This window comes from Talpa occidentalis, unplaced genomic scaffold (assembly GCF_014898055.3).
Source record: "Talpa occidentalis isolate TD23 unplaced genomic scaffold, MPIMG_talOcc4v2.1 talOcc4.15, whole genome shotgun sequence".
NCBI classification, from domain to species: domain Eukaryota; kingdom Metazoa; phylum Chordata; class Mammalia; order Eulipotyphla; family Talpidae; genus Talpa; species Talpa occidentalis.
This window is the reverse complement of record NW_023601543.1, coordinates 81184383-81198446: the sequence shown is the minus strand read 5'-3', so window position 1 is coordinate 81198446 and position 14064 is coordinate 81184383. Positions and strand designations below refer to the sequence as shown.

General features: G+C 47.8%; 1 protein-coding gene across 1 annotated transcript in view; it reads left to right on the top strand.

The window, feature by feature from the left end:
- REPS2 (RALBP1 associated Eps domain containing 2) overlaps positions 1-14064 on the top strand; it is a 169482-nt gene that overhangs the window by 70709 nt on the left and 84709 nt on the right. The window contains 1 exon segment of the mRNA XM_037512653.2: positions 3780-3877. Within this exon segment, the coding sequence (XP_037368550.2) occupies positions 3780-3877 (98 nt within the window).

The window sequence follows — 14064 nt, the reverse complement described above, 5'->3', positions numbered from 1 at the left end:
CTTGCTGGCCGGCCAGGATCGAACCTGCGCCGCAGAGGCTGCAGACAGCTTCACAGCATGGTTCTCAACCGCCTGCACCACCAGGGGAGGCCCTTTTTAGCAAATCTTAAACCTGCTAAAACAAAGTGACTCAGTATCAGAGTTATTTTTAATTTATGCCTTTTCAGAAAGGAGTTTTACTGCTGGGATAGTTTTCCAGGGGTACATTTTTTTCTGGGATCATTTCCCTGTCCACGATTCTGCATGACTCCTGGCTGGTGGGGCATGTGTGAGTGTGTTTTCAGACGGATCCTCTTCAGACCAGTCTGATTAAGAGCCTCTCTTCAGCTCCCCTCCTGGGCAACTGCTATTCTCACCTTCTGGGTGTTACTGTAGCTCACATTCACTGGGGAAGACTTATGGGGCGGACACCATGTGGATGGCCTTGTGTGCATTATTCTGACCACAGCCCTCAGAGACAGATACTGCTGTCCCTATTAAAAACTGTTTACAGCGCAGTAACACAGGCATAGAGTGAAATCATGCATACATACTCACAGTAAAAGCAACAATTCTCCTTCCAACCCAACCTGTTTTTGCTTTCCAGACACAATTGCTTTCAACTTTTACCTAATGTCTTATCTCACAATCAGCCTGCTTGTTTTGCTTTTCATTATCACACTTATTCTGATGTAGCAGCTTGAGTTATCCACTCACTGGAAGGCATGGGCTGTGATGGCTGTTTTCTGGGCCTGAGAGTAGGCTTGGTGGGCCCGTGTTTCTTATTTCTGCCCATTTTGAGCCTGTGCAGATTTGGGCATTTCATTTGTCTGTGCTCCAAGCTCCCGTATTGTGAGATGGAATAATCTCTGAGTTAGAGGTCTGCGCGGGGGGTCCTGTGAGAGACCTTAGTATAAACGTACGTGCCTAGCGCAGGTCCTGCACATACTGTTATAGGACGGGGAGAGGGGCAGCCCAAACCCCACAAACCTGCCTATTTTACATGGGTTTTGCCATCCGCCGCATCAACACAAAACATAGGAGACTTTAATGGGAAGGAACTTTAATAAAACTAGGAAACAATACAGGTAAGGCAAAGAGTCTAGTTTCTAAATGAAGCATCCAGAGTTACCCATCCCCTCGTGGGTAAAAGTCCATCCAAATGGGATTGGCCCAGAACAAGGCCCCAAAGCCTGCCACAAGTCTAAAGCATCTTCCAGTGGGGACCCACAGAAAAGGGTCACAAACAACTGGACAAGCCCGGAAGGAAAAGAGCAAAATCAACATCAAGATAAAAGCTGCCATTGTCACCTCCCCACAGGTCTCACCCACATCTGTGTCACCCAGTCCACGACCAAAAGACAAGCGCAGTTTCTTTACATGTCTCTAGGCTCCATGCGCCTCCTCCAGGTCTCCTGGCTCCATTCTGCTTCCTTCCTCAGTCTCTTCTGCAGCTTCTCCTCCTGCTCAGCTCCACCCTTCCTTGGGTGGGGCAGGGAATGTGGAACCTCCCCCTTTCCTGGGGACCACCCTGTTACAATACTAGGCCATCAAATGCGACCTTGTACTTTCTTTTGTGTTTTTAGATTCTGGCACTTGTTTTATTTTTGTAGTTCTTAAGTATTCTTGAAAGTCACCTTCTGAGTGGCATTCATCGGGTTGACTGCACATGTTGTCTTTATTGTGCAGTTTTACTGGTCTTCGCTGTTCTAGTTGAATACTGAATGTCCAGAATGAAAAACCTTGAGGGCTTCTTTTATACTCCTGCCTTGGAGAAAGAAGGTACTTCTAGTTCCTTAAACTTCTTGTTAGGGGATCTAAAAGTGATTTTGCACCAACTTGCATGTTTTAGTTTTTATTTGCGAGGAAGGAAGTAGAGGCATTGGGTATCACCTGCCTTTGGACCTCCTGAGTTCAGATCCAGTTGAGGAGTGAGGCTGGAAGTCAGGCCATGGTCCTGACAGATCAGAGCACACACCCCTGGGCTGAGGCTCCCACCTCTCCAGTCACAGGCAACTGTGGCTCGCCAGGCTTCCCACAGGAGTAGGAAGAGAAAATCTGCCCCCGAGGCCAGGCCCCCTGTGCAGCTTAGTCTTCATCCAGGCCTTCCCGAGGAGATGGTCTGTCTTCCCAGGTAAGGGCCTTGTCGGTGCAGGACTGGAGCCGAAGGCCAGATGGCCTCCCCTCATACTCGTCCCTCCTGGGCAGCGGAAGCTCCTCCCTCCGAAGGGAAACAGAGGCATGTGGGGTGAGCTTCCCAAGGAAAGCTCACAAGGCTAGTATCCCAACCCTGGCAGGGTTTTCTGTCGTTAAAAGCTTCTGGCCTGAAGAGTAATTCGGTATTCTACTAACATGGCGGGATGTCAAACCTCCTTCTCTGGAGACCACACCTGTCTGCCAGCTGAGACCTTTTGTTTGAAGACTTGGATCACGTGCTTTCTGTGTGTCTCTTTTGCAGATTCTGAAACTCCATTTAATGGTTTGCCAGGCAATGATTTTGAGATTTTAATGTGTTATAATGTTGTGTTCCATTTTTCTTGAAGGAAGTGAAAAAAAGCAGAAGCGAGTCAAAGAGTGGTTTGTTGTCCTTGATGTGCTGTTGTTATCCCTTCTTTGTCTCAGAAAGGCCACGCTGCACTAGCGGTGGTGCCGTGACAGGCTGCTCTGCTTTTTCTAACCAAGTTTGTTTCTAAGGAAGCTACAGAAATCATTTTGCTTATTTATATACTTTCAAAACCTCGAACTGTTAACCCACAGAGATCAGAAGTGGTTTCAACGTGGGTGATAATTTGTCCTTTCTGTTGGGACTGAATACTACTTGGTTGTGTTGACTGTTTTCCTGCCATGTTGGCAAGGTCATTATTAAATGTTTTTGGAAATAATAGGAATGAAAAGATGCACTTGTTTTTGTGGCTAAAAAGCTTTTAAAAGGGGAGCAAAATTATTTTTAGTTTGGTTATTGAATAATAAAACAACATAAAATGCATTTTTGTATTTTTCTGGATCTTACATTCTTTCTGTTAAAGAGAGCAGGCAGGGGCCTCCCTGGTGGCTCAGGGAGTTAAGACACAACCTATAAAGCTATCCGCAGCCGCTGCAGCACGAGTTCGATCCCTGGCTGGCCAGGAGCAGCCATATGGCACAGCAGGCCTCTCGTGACTCGCCTGCTGCTCCCCTCAGCAGTGTATTTCTTCAGTCTGCCTGTTCTGTTCCCCACTCTGTCTCTGGTGAATCCTCTCACCCACCCCCATACCTCTGGCCTGTACCCCAGTTCTTGTATGCATAAATAAATCTTTAAAAAAAAATAAAGCAGGCAGTGCCATTTATTTTCCCCAATTAAACTATAATATTGATTCTCAGTGTCCAAAATGCATATTGGTTTTCTTTTGTGGGGGGTAGATGATGAATGGAAGACTTTTATGCAGGAGGGTATATAGAGAACTGCCTTATATTTAGAATTTGAACACTTACAACATGGCACATATTCCGTGGTGTGACATGGTTTATTTTCTATCCCAATTTAGGTTCTTACCATTCCACCCTTATCATTTATTCCTAATCTTAACCTGATCTATCCTCCTGCCTTATTATGTATTGGCTGAATGTCTTTGGATGGTTTACTGAAGTTGTACCCGGAGCTTGAAGTTGGTTTGTCCTAGATGACCCTTAGGAACATGCAGTCTAATTCCATTACTAATTCTTCCCGTCAGAGCAGACTCTGTATCAGTTCACGTGTGAAGTCATAATTGTGGGGGTAGAGTATTTATGTTCTGTGCTGACTTTTCCTCTTGCTGTTTCAGCTCCTTATGAAGCTAGACAGCCCCTTGTTCAGCCTGAGGGCCCCTCATCTGTGGGCCCAGGAACCAAGCCCCCTCGGCATCAGGCTTCCCTTCTCCGGGTAAGTGATTTGGGGTTATGCCAGTGGGAGAGTGGAGATAAGCTTGACTTAGGGATATAGCTTTTTAATGGGCTCTCTTGTTTAATGCAAGGAAGAGAAAAAACTGCCTTCAAATGCAAGTATTGTGTATCTCGTTATGTCACTTGTTTTTTTCCTGAATCTTTTTTTTTTTAAAGATCCATTTTTTATTTATACAATAGCTGGGGTACAGGCCAGAGGTGTGGGAGGGTGAGAGGATTCACCAGAGACAGAGTGGGGAGCAGACCATGCAGATTGACCAAAGTACACTGCTAAGGGGAGCAGCGGGCGAGTCAGGAGAGGTCTGCTGTGCCATATGGGTTACTCCCTGGCTGGCCGGGAATCGAACTCGTGCTGCAGTGGCTGCGGACAGCTTCATAGGTTGCATCTCAACCCTTGCGCCACCAGGGAGGTCCTGGAGAGCTGTTAATTTTACCAGGGGCAGCAACTACTGTTTCTTATATATGCTAGATATGAAAGAAATGTTAAGGCGGGAGCACAGGTGATATCTCAGTTACTCCTGGATGCACCACAGCCTAGAAAAGTTCCTTTCCCCAGTGTTTTCCTTTGGATAAAGAGCTCTTATTTTTTTTCTTGTCTGCAACTGTTGTCTTTTGTAGTATCTCTGTCTCCCATACTGAGGAAGTCATATTCTCAAAGGAGGGTCTGTGTGTGCATATGTGTCTGCATGACATGAGAAACTGTCTGACCCTGCAGATAAAAGGAAGTAGAGTGGTTTGTGTAACATTTCAGTTGTCCAACGTAGGAAGAAGGATCATTTATACGCAGGCAGTTCTACTAGAAATAGAAGGTGGTGCCAGACAGTCCCATAAAGAAGCAGGCTGGAAGTCTGGAGCAGAATAAACAAATCTAAGGCAGATTGTGGCGTTCACTGAATTCCTCTGGGAATGTGTGAGGCAAGGAACAGAACTCTGCTTTTCAAGGTGGTAGTCTGTGCACGAAACTTTCTTAAAGATAATAAGTTAGCCATAGGCTCCGTATCCGATGTTTTCTGCAATTGTGACAGTCTAGATACTGTTATATCTGTTAGTATATATGAATAAACTGTGGCTGAGAGAGGTCAAGTAGTGGGTCTGAGGTTTCATTCATAGCTATTAAGTGAAAGAGCCAGAATTTGAATGAGTATTAATTTATAATACTTTATAATACTTTGCTATATCTTAGAGTCCATGTTAAATAAGAAACTACAATGTGGTTTCTGCTACATTGGTATAGTAAAAAAAAGGTTCTTGAAAATTCCTTACTGGTACCATATTGAGGAGCCAAGATGCCATTCTCTCTTAGGTCTAGTAGAACTGAGATTTCCCCCCAAGTTGGAACAGATAGCTGTTTCTTCAGCTGAGCCCCAGATGTACTAGTTGGCTGCATTTAGGGGTCCTGTGGTACAAAAATATGTCTTTAAACGTGAGACTCACACCCGCTGCAGAGTAATGGTTACATTAGGAAGGTGTCGGCCAGACTGGGGCCGTCTGAAGAAGCTCTGGGCTGCGACAATGCTTGTCTCTGCAGTTTATTCAAGTGCTGTAGAGCCAGATCCTGAATGGCTAGAAGGGCCAGACAGACAGTGAACCATGGTGGGATGGGCTCCCTGGACCCCGCTTTCTTTGTACCCAGCCCCCGGATGGCATGCCTATGGGCTTTTGCTTGGATTGGCGTCCTGTGACTTCTCTCATGTACGTCTCTTTTTTTGCTGATGAACATGCTTCTGGGGCAGTTCCCTCAACTACTGTTTAGTAAACACCTACTGAATGTCAGGTGCTGTGTTGAGGGTACGAAAATGAGATCCAAGCTTCCTAGTCCCTGCCCTCACAGAACTCACAGGCTGTTGGAGGAGATAATCATTAATCCACCCATTGCAAAGTAAATATATAATTATGCTATGTGGTGTGAATAGAAATTGCACTGGGCTTTGAGGATGGAAAAGGATGTGTGTGTTGTGACCTAGCCTTGGCAAGCGGGGATGAGCAAGGAAGGCTTCTAGTGGGGATCAACATTTGCTTGTAATGAGAAGGATTCATAGGTGTTAGCCAGGTGATGGGGAGGGTTGTGGGGAGTAGGCAAGCAGAGGGCGGGAACAGCACCTACAAAGACCTGTTCTGTGTTTTTAGCCTTTACACACATCACCTTTTTTCATACTCATAGCTATCTTAGGAGGTGCTTTCTGTTCTCCCATTTTTCAGATGACAAAACCTGAGTTTTAAAGACCTTATTCAATTGGCCCAAGGTCACAGCGGGTAAGTGGTAGGATTGAAGTTCAAACACAGGTCGTGTTTCCTTAGTCTCTGGCTCAGGGACTGGATGGATCATGGTGCCATCTCCTAAGCTAGGAAGCCCTGGATGAAAAACTGACATGGTATTTGGGCAGGATCATGAGTTTAGTGGTGGATGTTGGGATATGAGCTTTTGAGATAACCAGGGGGAGTTGTCGAAGAGCTGGTAGGGAAAATGAGTCTGGAGCTTTGAGGAGAGCTGGGACTGGCAAGGGTGTTTATTTAGTAGCGGTTGGCCAATTAGAAGGCCTGAAGCTACACTGCAGAGAATACCAGATACCTTCTCACCCAGGTCCAACCAAACTCTGTGTGAACTCGGGCAAGTTCCTTCCTTTTTCCTGAAACATGAACGACTTGGAATGGATCTAACAGTCCTTGGTCATAATCGGCAACTGTCTGCTTCTCTTCATGTTGGTTGGCATCAGTGGAGGTTTCCCTCCTGTTTGAAGCGTTGCCTTCTGCTTAGGATGAGTGCAAGGAACCTTTCTCGGGATAGCAGTCTGTGGTTTTCATGGCTGATGTGTTTTTCTTTCTCAGTTCTTAGGTTTCCTTTTTATGCCTGTCTACTTGGTTTGGCTGGACTCCATGTCCCAGAAAGCAAAATGCCAACCTGCATTAGTCATGTAGATGAGGGTAGCTGGAGTGCAGGTTCCTGGTGAGAGGGGATTAATGTGGAGTGGGCACAGGCTAGGATGGGCGGGAGTACCTCATTCCCTTCCCTTTGCCATGTGGATGTGCTGATGGCTTCCTGCCTGCTTGGAGGAGATGTGGTCCCTAAGCACTGGAGGAGGCTTTTAAGGACTACAGGCCAAACTCTTACAGCTCATGGGCATGGCATTTTAGAGTTTCTGATGCCAGCTTCAGCACCAAAATGTTCGAATGAATTGTCTTTTTGCTTAATATTTGAGGAATTTCGATTGTTTTTTTTCAGATGTTGCATTTCTTCCCCCCCTGGAAATTTCCAGTACAGAGTGTAGCTTATGTTTGTGGGTGGTTGATGAAGGTTAGTAAAGAGAGAAGTCTTCTTTCCTGCTTCATCATATTATTATGTGTTTATAGGTCATTTTGTGGTTTCCTTTTCCCAAGTTATCCTAACCTTCCAGACAGTGTAGTTATTTGTAATTTTGCTGGCCTAGGACTTACGATTGCCCCTTCCTGCTCCCACTATCCTCACTGCCTCTGTTTATGCCTTTATTTATTTTTTTTTTTTTGCCAGAAACTACCCTGTGTTCAGTCCTTTTCTCACTGACCTTTTGGGAGCTTTTTAGCACTGACCACCTTCTCAAAATGATCTCTTCAGTTGGTGTGTATGATGCCGTCCTTTCCTGATTTCTTCCTGCTTCTGTGAATACCCCCTCCTAACCTGGTCCCATTCCCTTTCCTCCCACTTGCCCGTTAATGTTGATGATCCCTGGGCCTACTTCTCTTACTCTTTAGCCACGTAGAGGCTGATGACCCCCCATCTTCATCTGTCAGACAACTTCGCTTTCTTAACGTGTCTTTTCCACAACGCCAGTTTCACCCTTGCTTTCCCGGCTCCAGCCTCCCATCGGCACAGGCCGGAATGTGGTCATGGTCTGACTCTGCGCTCCCTGCAGGTGCCCACTAGGTTACCACATCCTGGCCCTTGCACTTCCTGAATACCTCTCTGAGCTACCCGTGCCTCTTTTTCAGGCCACTCTCTGTCACCAAACCTATTCTTTTTTTTTTTTTTTTAAATAATAAATTTTATTTTTATATTCCCCATACAATTGCAACCCCCCCATTCTGACCCCAATCCCTCCCCTCCCACCCCCCACCCCCAAAAAGTGTCTCTGGTTCATAGTTTTTTGTTGATTTTGATTTTCACTTTCTTATATTCATTTTCCTGGTCCCTTATTTAGGTTTTCTAGATTCCTGCTATGAGTGAGACCATCCGGTATTTTTCTTTTTCTTTCTGGCTTATTTCGCTGAGCATGATCCCTTCTAGCTCCATCCATGTTGCTGCAAATGGCATGTGTTTATCTTTTTTGAATGCTGAGTAATATTCCATGGTGTATATGGACCACATCTTCTTGATCCAGTCATCTATTTTTGGGCATTTGGGCTGTTTCCAAAGCTTAGCTATTGTAAATAGTGCTGCTATAAACATAGGGGTGCAGGTGCTCTTTGGAATGGATGTTTCTGTGTCCTTTGGGTAAATACCTAGGAGTGGAATTGCTGGATCCTATGGAAACTCTATGTTTAGTAGGTTCAGAAATCTCCACACAGCTCTCCATAGTGGATGGACCAGTTTGCACTCCCACCAGCAGTGCAGAAGAGTTCCTTTTTCTCCACACCCTCACCAACATTTGTTGTTGCTAGTTTTTTTAATATGTGCCATTCTCACTGGTGTGAGATGGTATCTCATGGTACTTTTGATTTGCATTTCCCTGATGACAAGTGACGTTGAACATTTTTTCATATGCCTGTTGGCCATTTGCATTTCCTCTTCAGAGACGTTTCTTTTTAGCTCTTCTGCCCATTTTTTGACAGGATTATTTTCTTTGTTGTTGTTGAGTCTCATCAGCTCTTTGCAGATTTTTGTGATCAGTCCTTTATCATTAGTGTTGGGTGCAAAAATGTTCTCCCAGTTGGTGTCACCAAACCTATTCTGTCCACTTCTCACTCTCCCCCGGCTTCTACTCCTGCCATCTTCAAATCCATTGTCCTTACTGCAGACAAAAGAGCCCTAAGAACACAGGTCTGATCATCCCACTCCCTTGATTGGAACCTGTCACTCTGCCCTCTGCGCTTAGCCTGTCATCCATGCTCCTGGGCCCAGCCTGCAGGGCCCTGATGTTTGCTGCCTGCTCACTGCTTCTCAGCAGCCTGCTTCTGGCCCTCCACAGCAGGCCACGCGGAGCTCCCGGCCCGTCCCCAGCGAGTCCGTGTTCTGTGCTCGGGAGCCTTATGCTTCATCCGCGCTGGTGTTGCTTGGTTTTCTCTTTAGCTTCAATTCGTGTCTGCCTGTCCCCCCAATGATAGTGCGAGGTGTGGGAATTTTCTAATATTTCTTGTGTATGTGATGTTTCCAGTTTTTCGTTTTTAAAAAACTGTTCATTGCTCATCTGCTCATTTATCTGTGAGACTCAGCCAGGAGTTCCATTTTGGTTGGTTTCTCACCCGAGGAACAACCAGTGTTGTATTTTGTATCGTTCCAGGGACATTTTATGTCTATATAAACAAACAGATATTCTTATATATGTAACAGATGTAGTGTATTTTTACCTGATTCCAGTGAGACAGGCTTGGGCAGGGAAATACCATCTCAGCTTGATTTCACTGGGAAAAAACCCTTTTATTTTAAAGCAAGACACTCACTTTCCAGACCCTAACTATCCTGGCTGCTCTGTCTTCTCTTTCTAGAGGCCAAGCTTAATGCTCTTCTGGAGTTCTCACTGCTCACTACTCTTTCTGCTTCAAAGACAAAATAAAGACAAACAGAATTCAGAGAATTTTATCACCCTGCCATTCAGCTCGGGGATTTTGGCTTTGTTTTTGGTGCAAAAAATTTTTTTTAAGATTGATTTATTTATTTATTTATTTATTTATTTATTTATTTATTTATTTATTTATTTATTTATACAAGCCCTGGGCACAGTCAGAAGCACGGGAAGGTGAGAGAATTCACCAGAGCCAGAGCGGGGAGCAGAGCAGGCAGAAGGACCGAAGGACACTGCTGAGGGGAGCAGCGGGCGGCAGGAGAGGTCTGTGCGCCATGTGGGACCCTCTTCCAGTGGCCGGGGAGCAGCCGGGGATCGAACCGGCGCTGCAGAGGCTGCGGGCAGCTTCGCAACCCAGTGCTCAACCGCTGCTTGTTTTTGGTGCAAAATTTTTAATGAAGAGGCGGGGGAAGGGTTATTAGACACTGCTAGCAGCCACTGTACTAATCTAGAAGTCTCTAACTTGCAAAACATTTATTTAACTTCATTGATTCCTTTCCCCCTTTAATCTCACTCAGTCTTATTTCTTGTCCTGTTTCTGCCCCGACTTAACTGTTGGCACCTATAGCCAGAACCCAGTTCTCTCTGCTCCTTGAATTCTTTCGGAATGATTCGAAATAGAAAAGACGTGTGTGGAAAGGCTGGTGGCAAAGCCGAACACCCAGGGCTCTGTGGAGAGGCGTTCATGAGGCTGGAAGAGAATTAATCATCACTGCAAACAAGTTGTTCATTGGAAGAGTTTGGATGGAAACTGGAAGAAAGAGTCTTTCTGGGAGACTGACGCTGTACTGAGAGAACTTTTTCTGGTGTCAGGGATATTCTGTGGGTCGACGGGGCCAGGATGCTGGGAGGATCACGAGGGCAGGCAGGCTGCAGAGGGTGAAGAGTAGAGGTCATGGCTGACAGACGGGGATGGCATCCAGTGAGGCGGCTTGGAGTTGAGTCATGAGAGAGTCGGTGCTCTTGAGTTTGAAGAAAGCAGTGTGTGAACAAGAGGACGTCCTGGGCGCTGCCTCAGCCACCCTGACTCGCGTCCCTAGGGCTCAGGCTGGGGAAATTGCCCATGAGGCAGGGCAGGCTGGGTTGCTCTTTCAGGTCCCAGAATTCTCTGTCCGGGCATCATGTGGCCTCTGTGGGTTTTTTTTTTTCCCCAGTAGGGCCTCAGCCATTTTTCCCCTTCCTTATTTTGGAACCTTCCCCCTTCCCCTCTCTGAGGGCTCTGATGGCAGCCCCTTTGAAGGGCCCCTCTGTGTCAGCACGCTGCCACTTCCACATTTACTTCTCACGGTCGCAGTCAAACCCTCGGCCTGATGCACCACTGACCCTAGGCCTGCCAGCAGCTGCAAGCTCTTGTTGATCCCTTCGTGGCACTCAAGCGGGATTGCTGAGTTCTGGGTAGCGGTCAAGGCTGAGGAAACCTCCTGCTGTTAGGGATGGTCAGGGGCAACAGCGTGTGCAGGTGTGTGTGGCCTCTCAGCATTGCTCAGTCTCCTGCGTCCTCTTCCTCGGTCTGAATTAGACACGGAAGGAGGGAGGGTTTGCCTCTGTGTAACAGGAAGAACTGGTTTCATAAATTGCATAGCAATGCATGGGCCCTGTTCTGGACCTGACATCTCGTTTGACTGTATTCATTCCCCGCTTGATTTCCGACCCTGGCTGCAGTTTGACCATCTCCCGAGGGGCGGAAGGTTGATGAGGCCTCAGTGTGTCCTCAGTGAAGGATCCACAGCTGCTTGACGGCCCCTGTGATCACATGGCATCAACCTTAGCCTTCCAACCTTAGCCTTCTTTTTCAGATTTTCTAGTCCTTTGTTTTTGAAATATTATGTTTCAGTTAATACTGAAACGTACTTTTTTCAGCCAAAGTCTTTGTCAGCTGGCTTTTATGGTACTCCTCTGGCATTTACCCTGTACCCTTCTTAGCCAAAGCAGCCATAACTGCTTGGTTTCTTCACCAGGGGTCACCCCTATGTGAAAAGCAGGTTTTGTGTTCCAAGACAAGAGTAAGAGATACTGAATCACAGAAAGAGTGGTGACTCGAGGGGCCCTGGCATAGAAACAGAAGGATTCTTGTAGGAAAAAGACATTTGTTCAGTAAATGTTAGGATTGGATGGGGTGCCCCGTGAAGGCCTTGCAGGGCCCATTTAGCAAGGGTGCTGGGGGGAACGGTCAGCATCCATTTGTATTCTAGTGTGTAATGGTTAGGCTGCTGATGAGAGCAGTGGTCACATTTAATTTGTGGGCGCAGGTGTGTACCCTGCATTAAAGGCTATGGTGGCTAGAACTTTCCTGGTAAGGAGCAGGGCCCATATTGATTTGGTAGACAGCCCTGATTTAGCCTCTCTGGTGTAGCTGGAAATGCCCATTGAAGAACTTTCCCCAGACAGTATGTTTAAAAGCTGAAGAGGGAGAGTGATGTTTCTTTGCGGTATATTCCCCTTGGTCTTAGTTAATATATATGAAGCTGTGGCTCTGGAAGGCTCCTTTACATTGGCACCATTTCAGTCCCCAGGCCCATTGGTCTTCACCTTCATCTCAGGCGAGCAGGCAGTCACAACCTGCCGAGTGCTTGCTAGCTTGGCCCTGGATGCTGTGCAGCCCCCATGCTTGTCTCTCCGTCCTGCCAGCAGTCTTGCAAAGTAGACTACTAGCAAGGCTATATCGCTGCTTGACAGCTGCTGCGCCAGGGGTACCCTGAGGACTGCAGACACGGCCCCTGCTCCCAGGGAGCTGGCTCTCAAGCCTGGCAGCGGGCTGTGCCACAGATGGTCCCAGCTCTGTAGGTGTCAGGGAAAGCTGACATTTGCCCTAAAGGCAGGGAGCACCTTGGTGGCTAGGCAGAGAAGTACCACCAAGGAGTGATGCTTCTGCTGAGCTGGGAAGGAGGGCTAGTGGCTCACGGAGCCAGGGAAGGATGGCACCGCGAGGCGAGGAGTGGCTCGCGCAGTACTAGGAGCCCAGACAGGATGAAACAGGGCCGGATGTGTCTGAGAGCATCCAGGCCGAGCAAGCACTGAGTCCAAGCGAGTGAGTCTGAGCAAACAAGTCGGGAGTCTAGGAGCTGGAGCCTGCAGAGTCCCATCCGAGCAGCACTCAGCGTGCAGGAGTGCAGTCAGCGCAGGCTCCCCAAGCCGGCCCTGTCCTGTCCACTGTCCGGGGCCCCCCGTGTTCCAGGCACCAAATCCACAGCCCTCTCTACTGCCTGCAGCTGGAGGAGCCACAGCGTTGGAACTGGCCCCAGGGGCTGCCTGCCCTGGGAGCCTCTGCTGTCCGCCATCACTGCTGGCCTCTTCCGGCAGCCACAGCCCTAGTGGGGCCACTGGAGGTGGGCAGTGAAATGCCCGCCACCCACTGCTGCTTGCAGTGCTCTGAGGCCCAGCACCGGAGGCCCTGGGGGAAGGGGGTGGGTCTCCAGTTTCAGAAGGGCCTGCAGCGCCTACTCTGGCTGGCTTAAGCAAATTGAGGTTTATAATAAGGGGTGTGGATAGCCTACTGGATCTTTGGAAGCACAGAAGTGTCAGACTTTATTCTGAGCTTGCAAGTGTAATTCCCCAAGACACGCAGGACTGGGTGGCTGAAGGGTGCGCCCCCGGCTTAGATAAGAGCTTGTAGCTTCAGCCCCACACCAGGCATGCCCTAGGCCAGCAAAATGAATGCTTTGTTTCCCGTCTCTTTTTCCATGTGACAGACTTCTGAACAGTCTTCTGTGGGCGTGCTTGTTTAGCGGAACCTAAGGGCCTTCCGGGGTTCTAGCAGCAAAGGTGTTTGGACAGTGCAGTCTTAGCCAGCCGACCTCCGCATGCGTGGGGGCTGTGCTGGCAGGGTGGAGTGGCTGTTGAGTGAGTCAGTGTAGCAGGTGTAGATGTCATGGAGAAAAGACTCAGTTGAAGAACTGAAAGAAGGCCTATTTGGCCAGAGCCTGCAGTGGGAGAGGAGGCTGAAGGGGTGGGCAGGGCCCCCGCAACCATACCACTGCCTTTAGATAGGGCGCTGGTGGCTTAGAAGTTAAATGGCCCAAGTCTCATGATGAGTAAGGGACAGCCTCACATTTGAACCCAAGTCTGTCTGTCTCCAGAACCAGCATTCTTTTTACACTTCCAATCTATAGCCTGATTCTCTTAAGCTTGGCTTGAATTCAGGCCAAGTTCTTGGCGCATCTGTTTCCCATCTGCCTCAAGCTGCCTTAAGTGTTAAAGGGAGGACAGAGGAGCAGAGACAGGCAGCTTAGCTTCATCCAACTGGGGAGGCTGGGGCTGGGAACACTGGTGCAGCCACAGCCAAGTTGCCGCTTAACTGCTGATTTCTCACTTTATCCTGGCCTCTTCTAAGCAGAGAGCAAAATCCTGACTGTCGTTAAGGCAAAATGTCTTCTTAGAGCAGCATGTCTTGGCTCCTGCTAGAAGAATTGAAGAC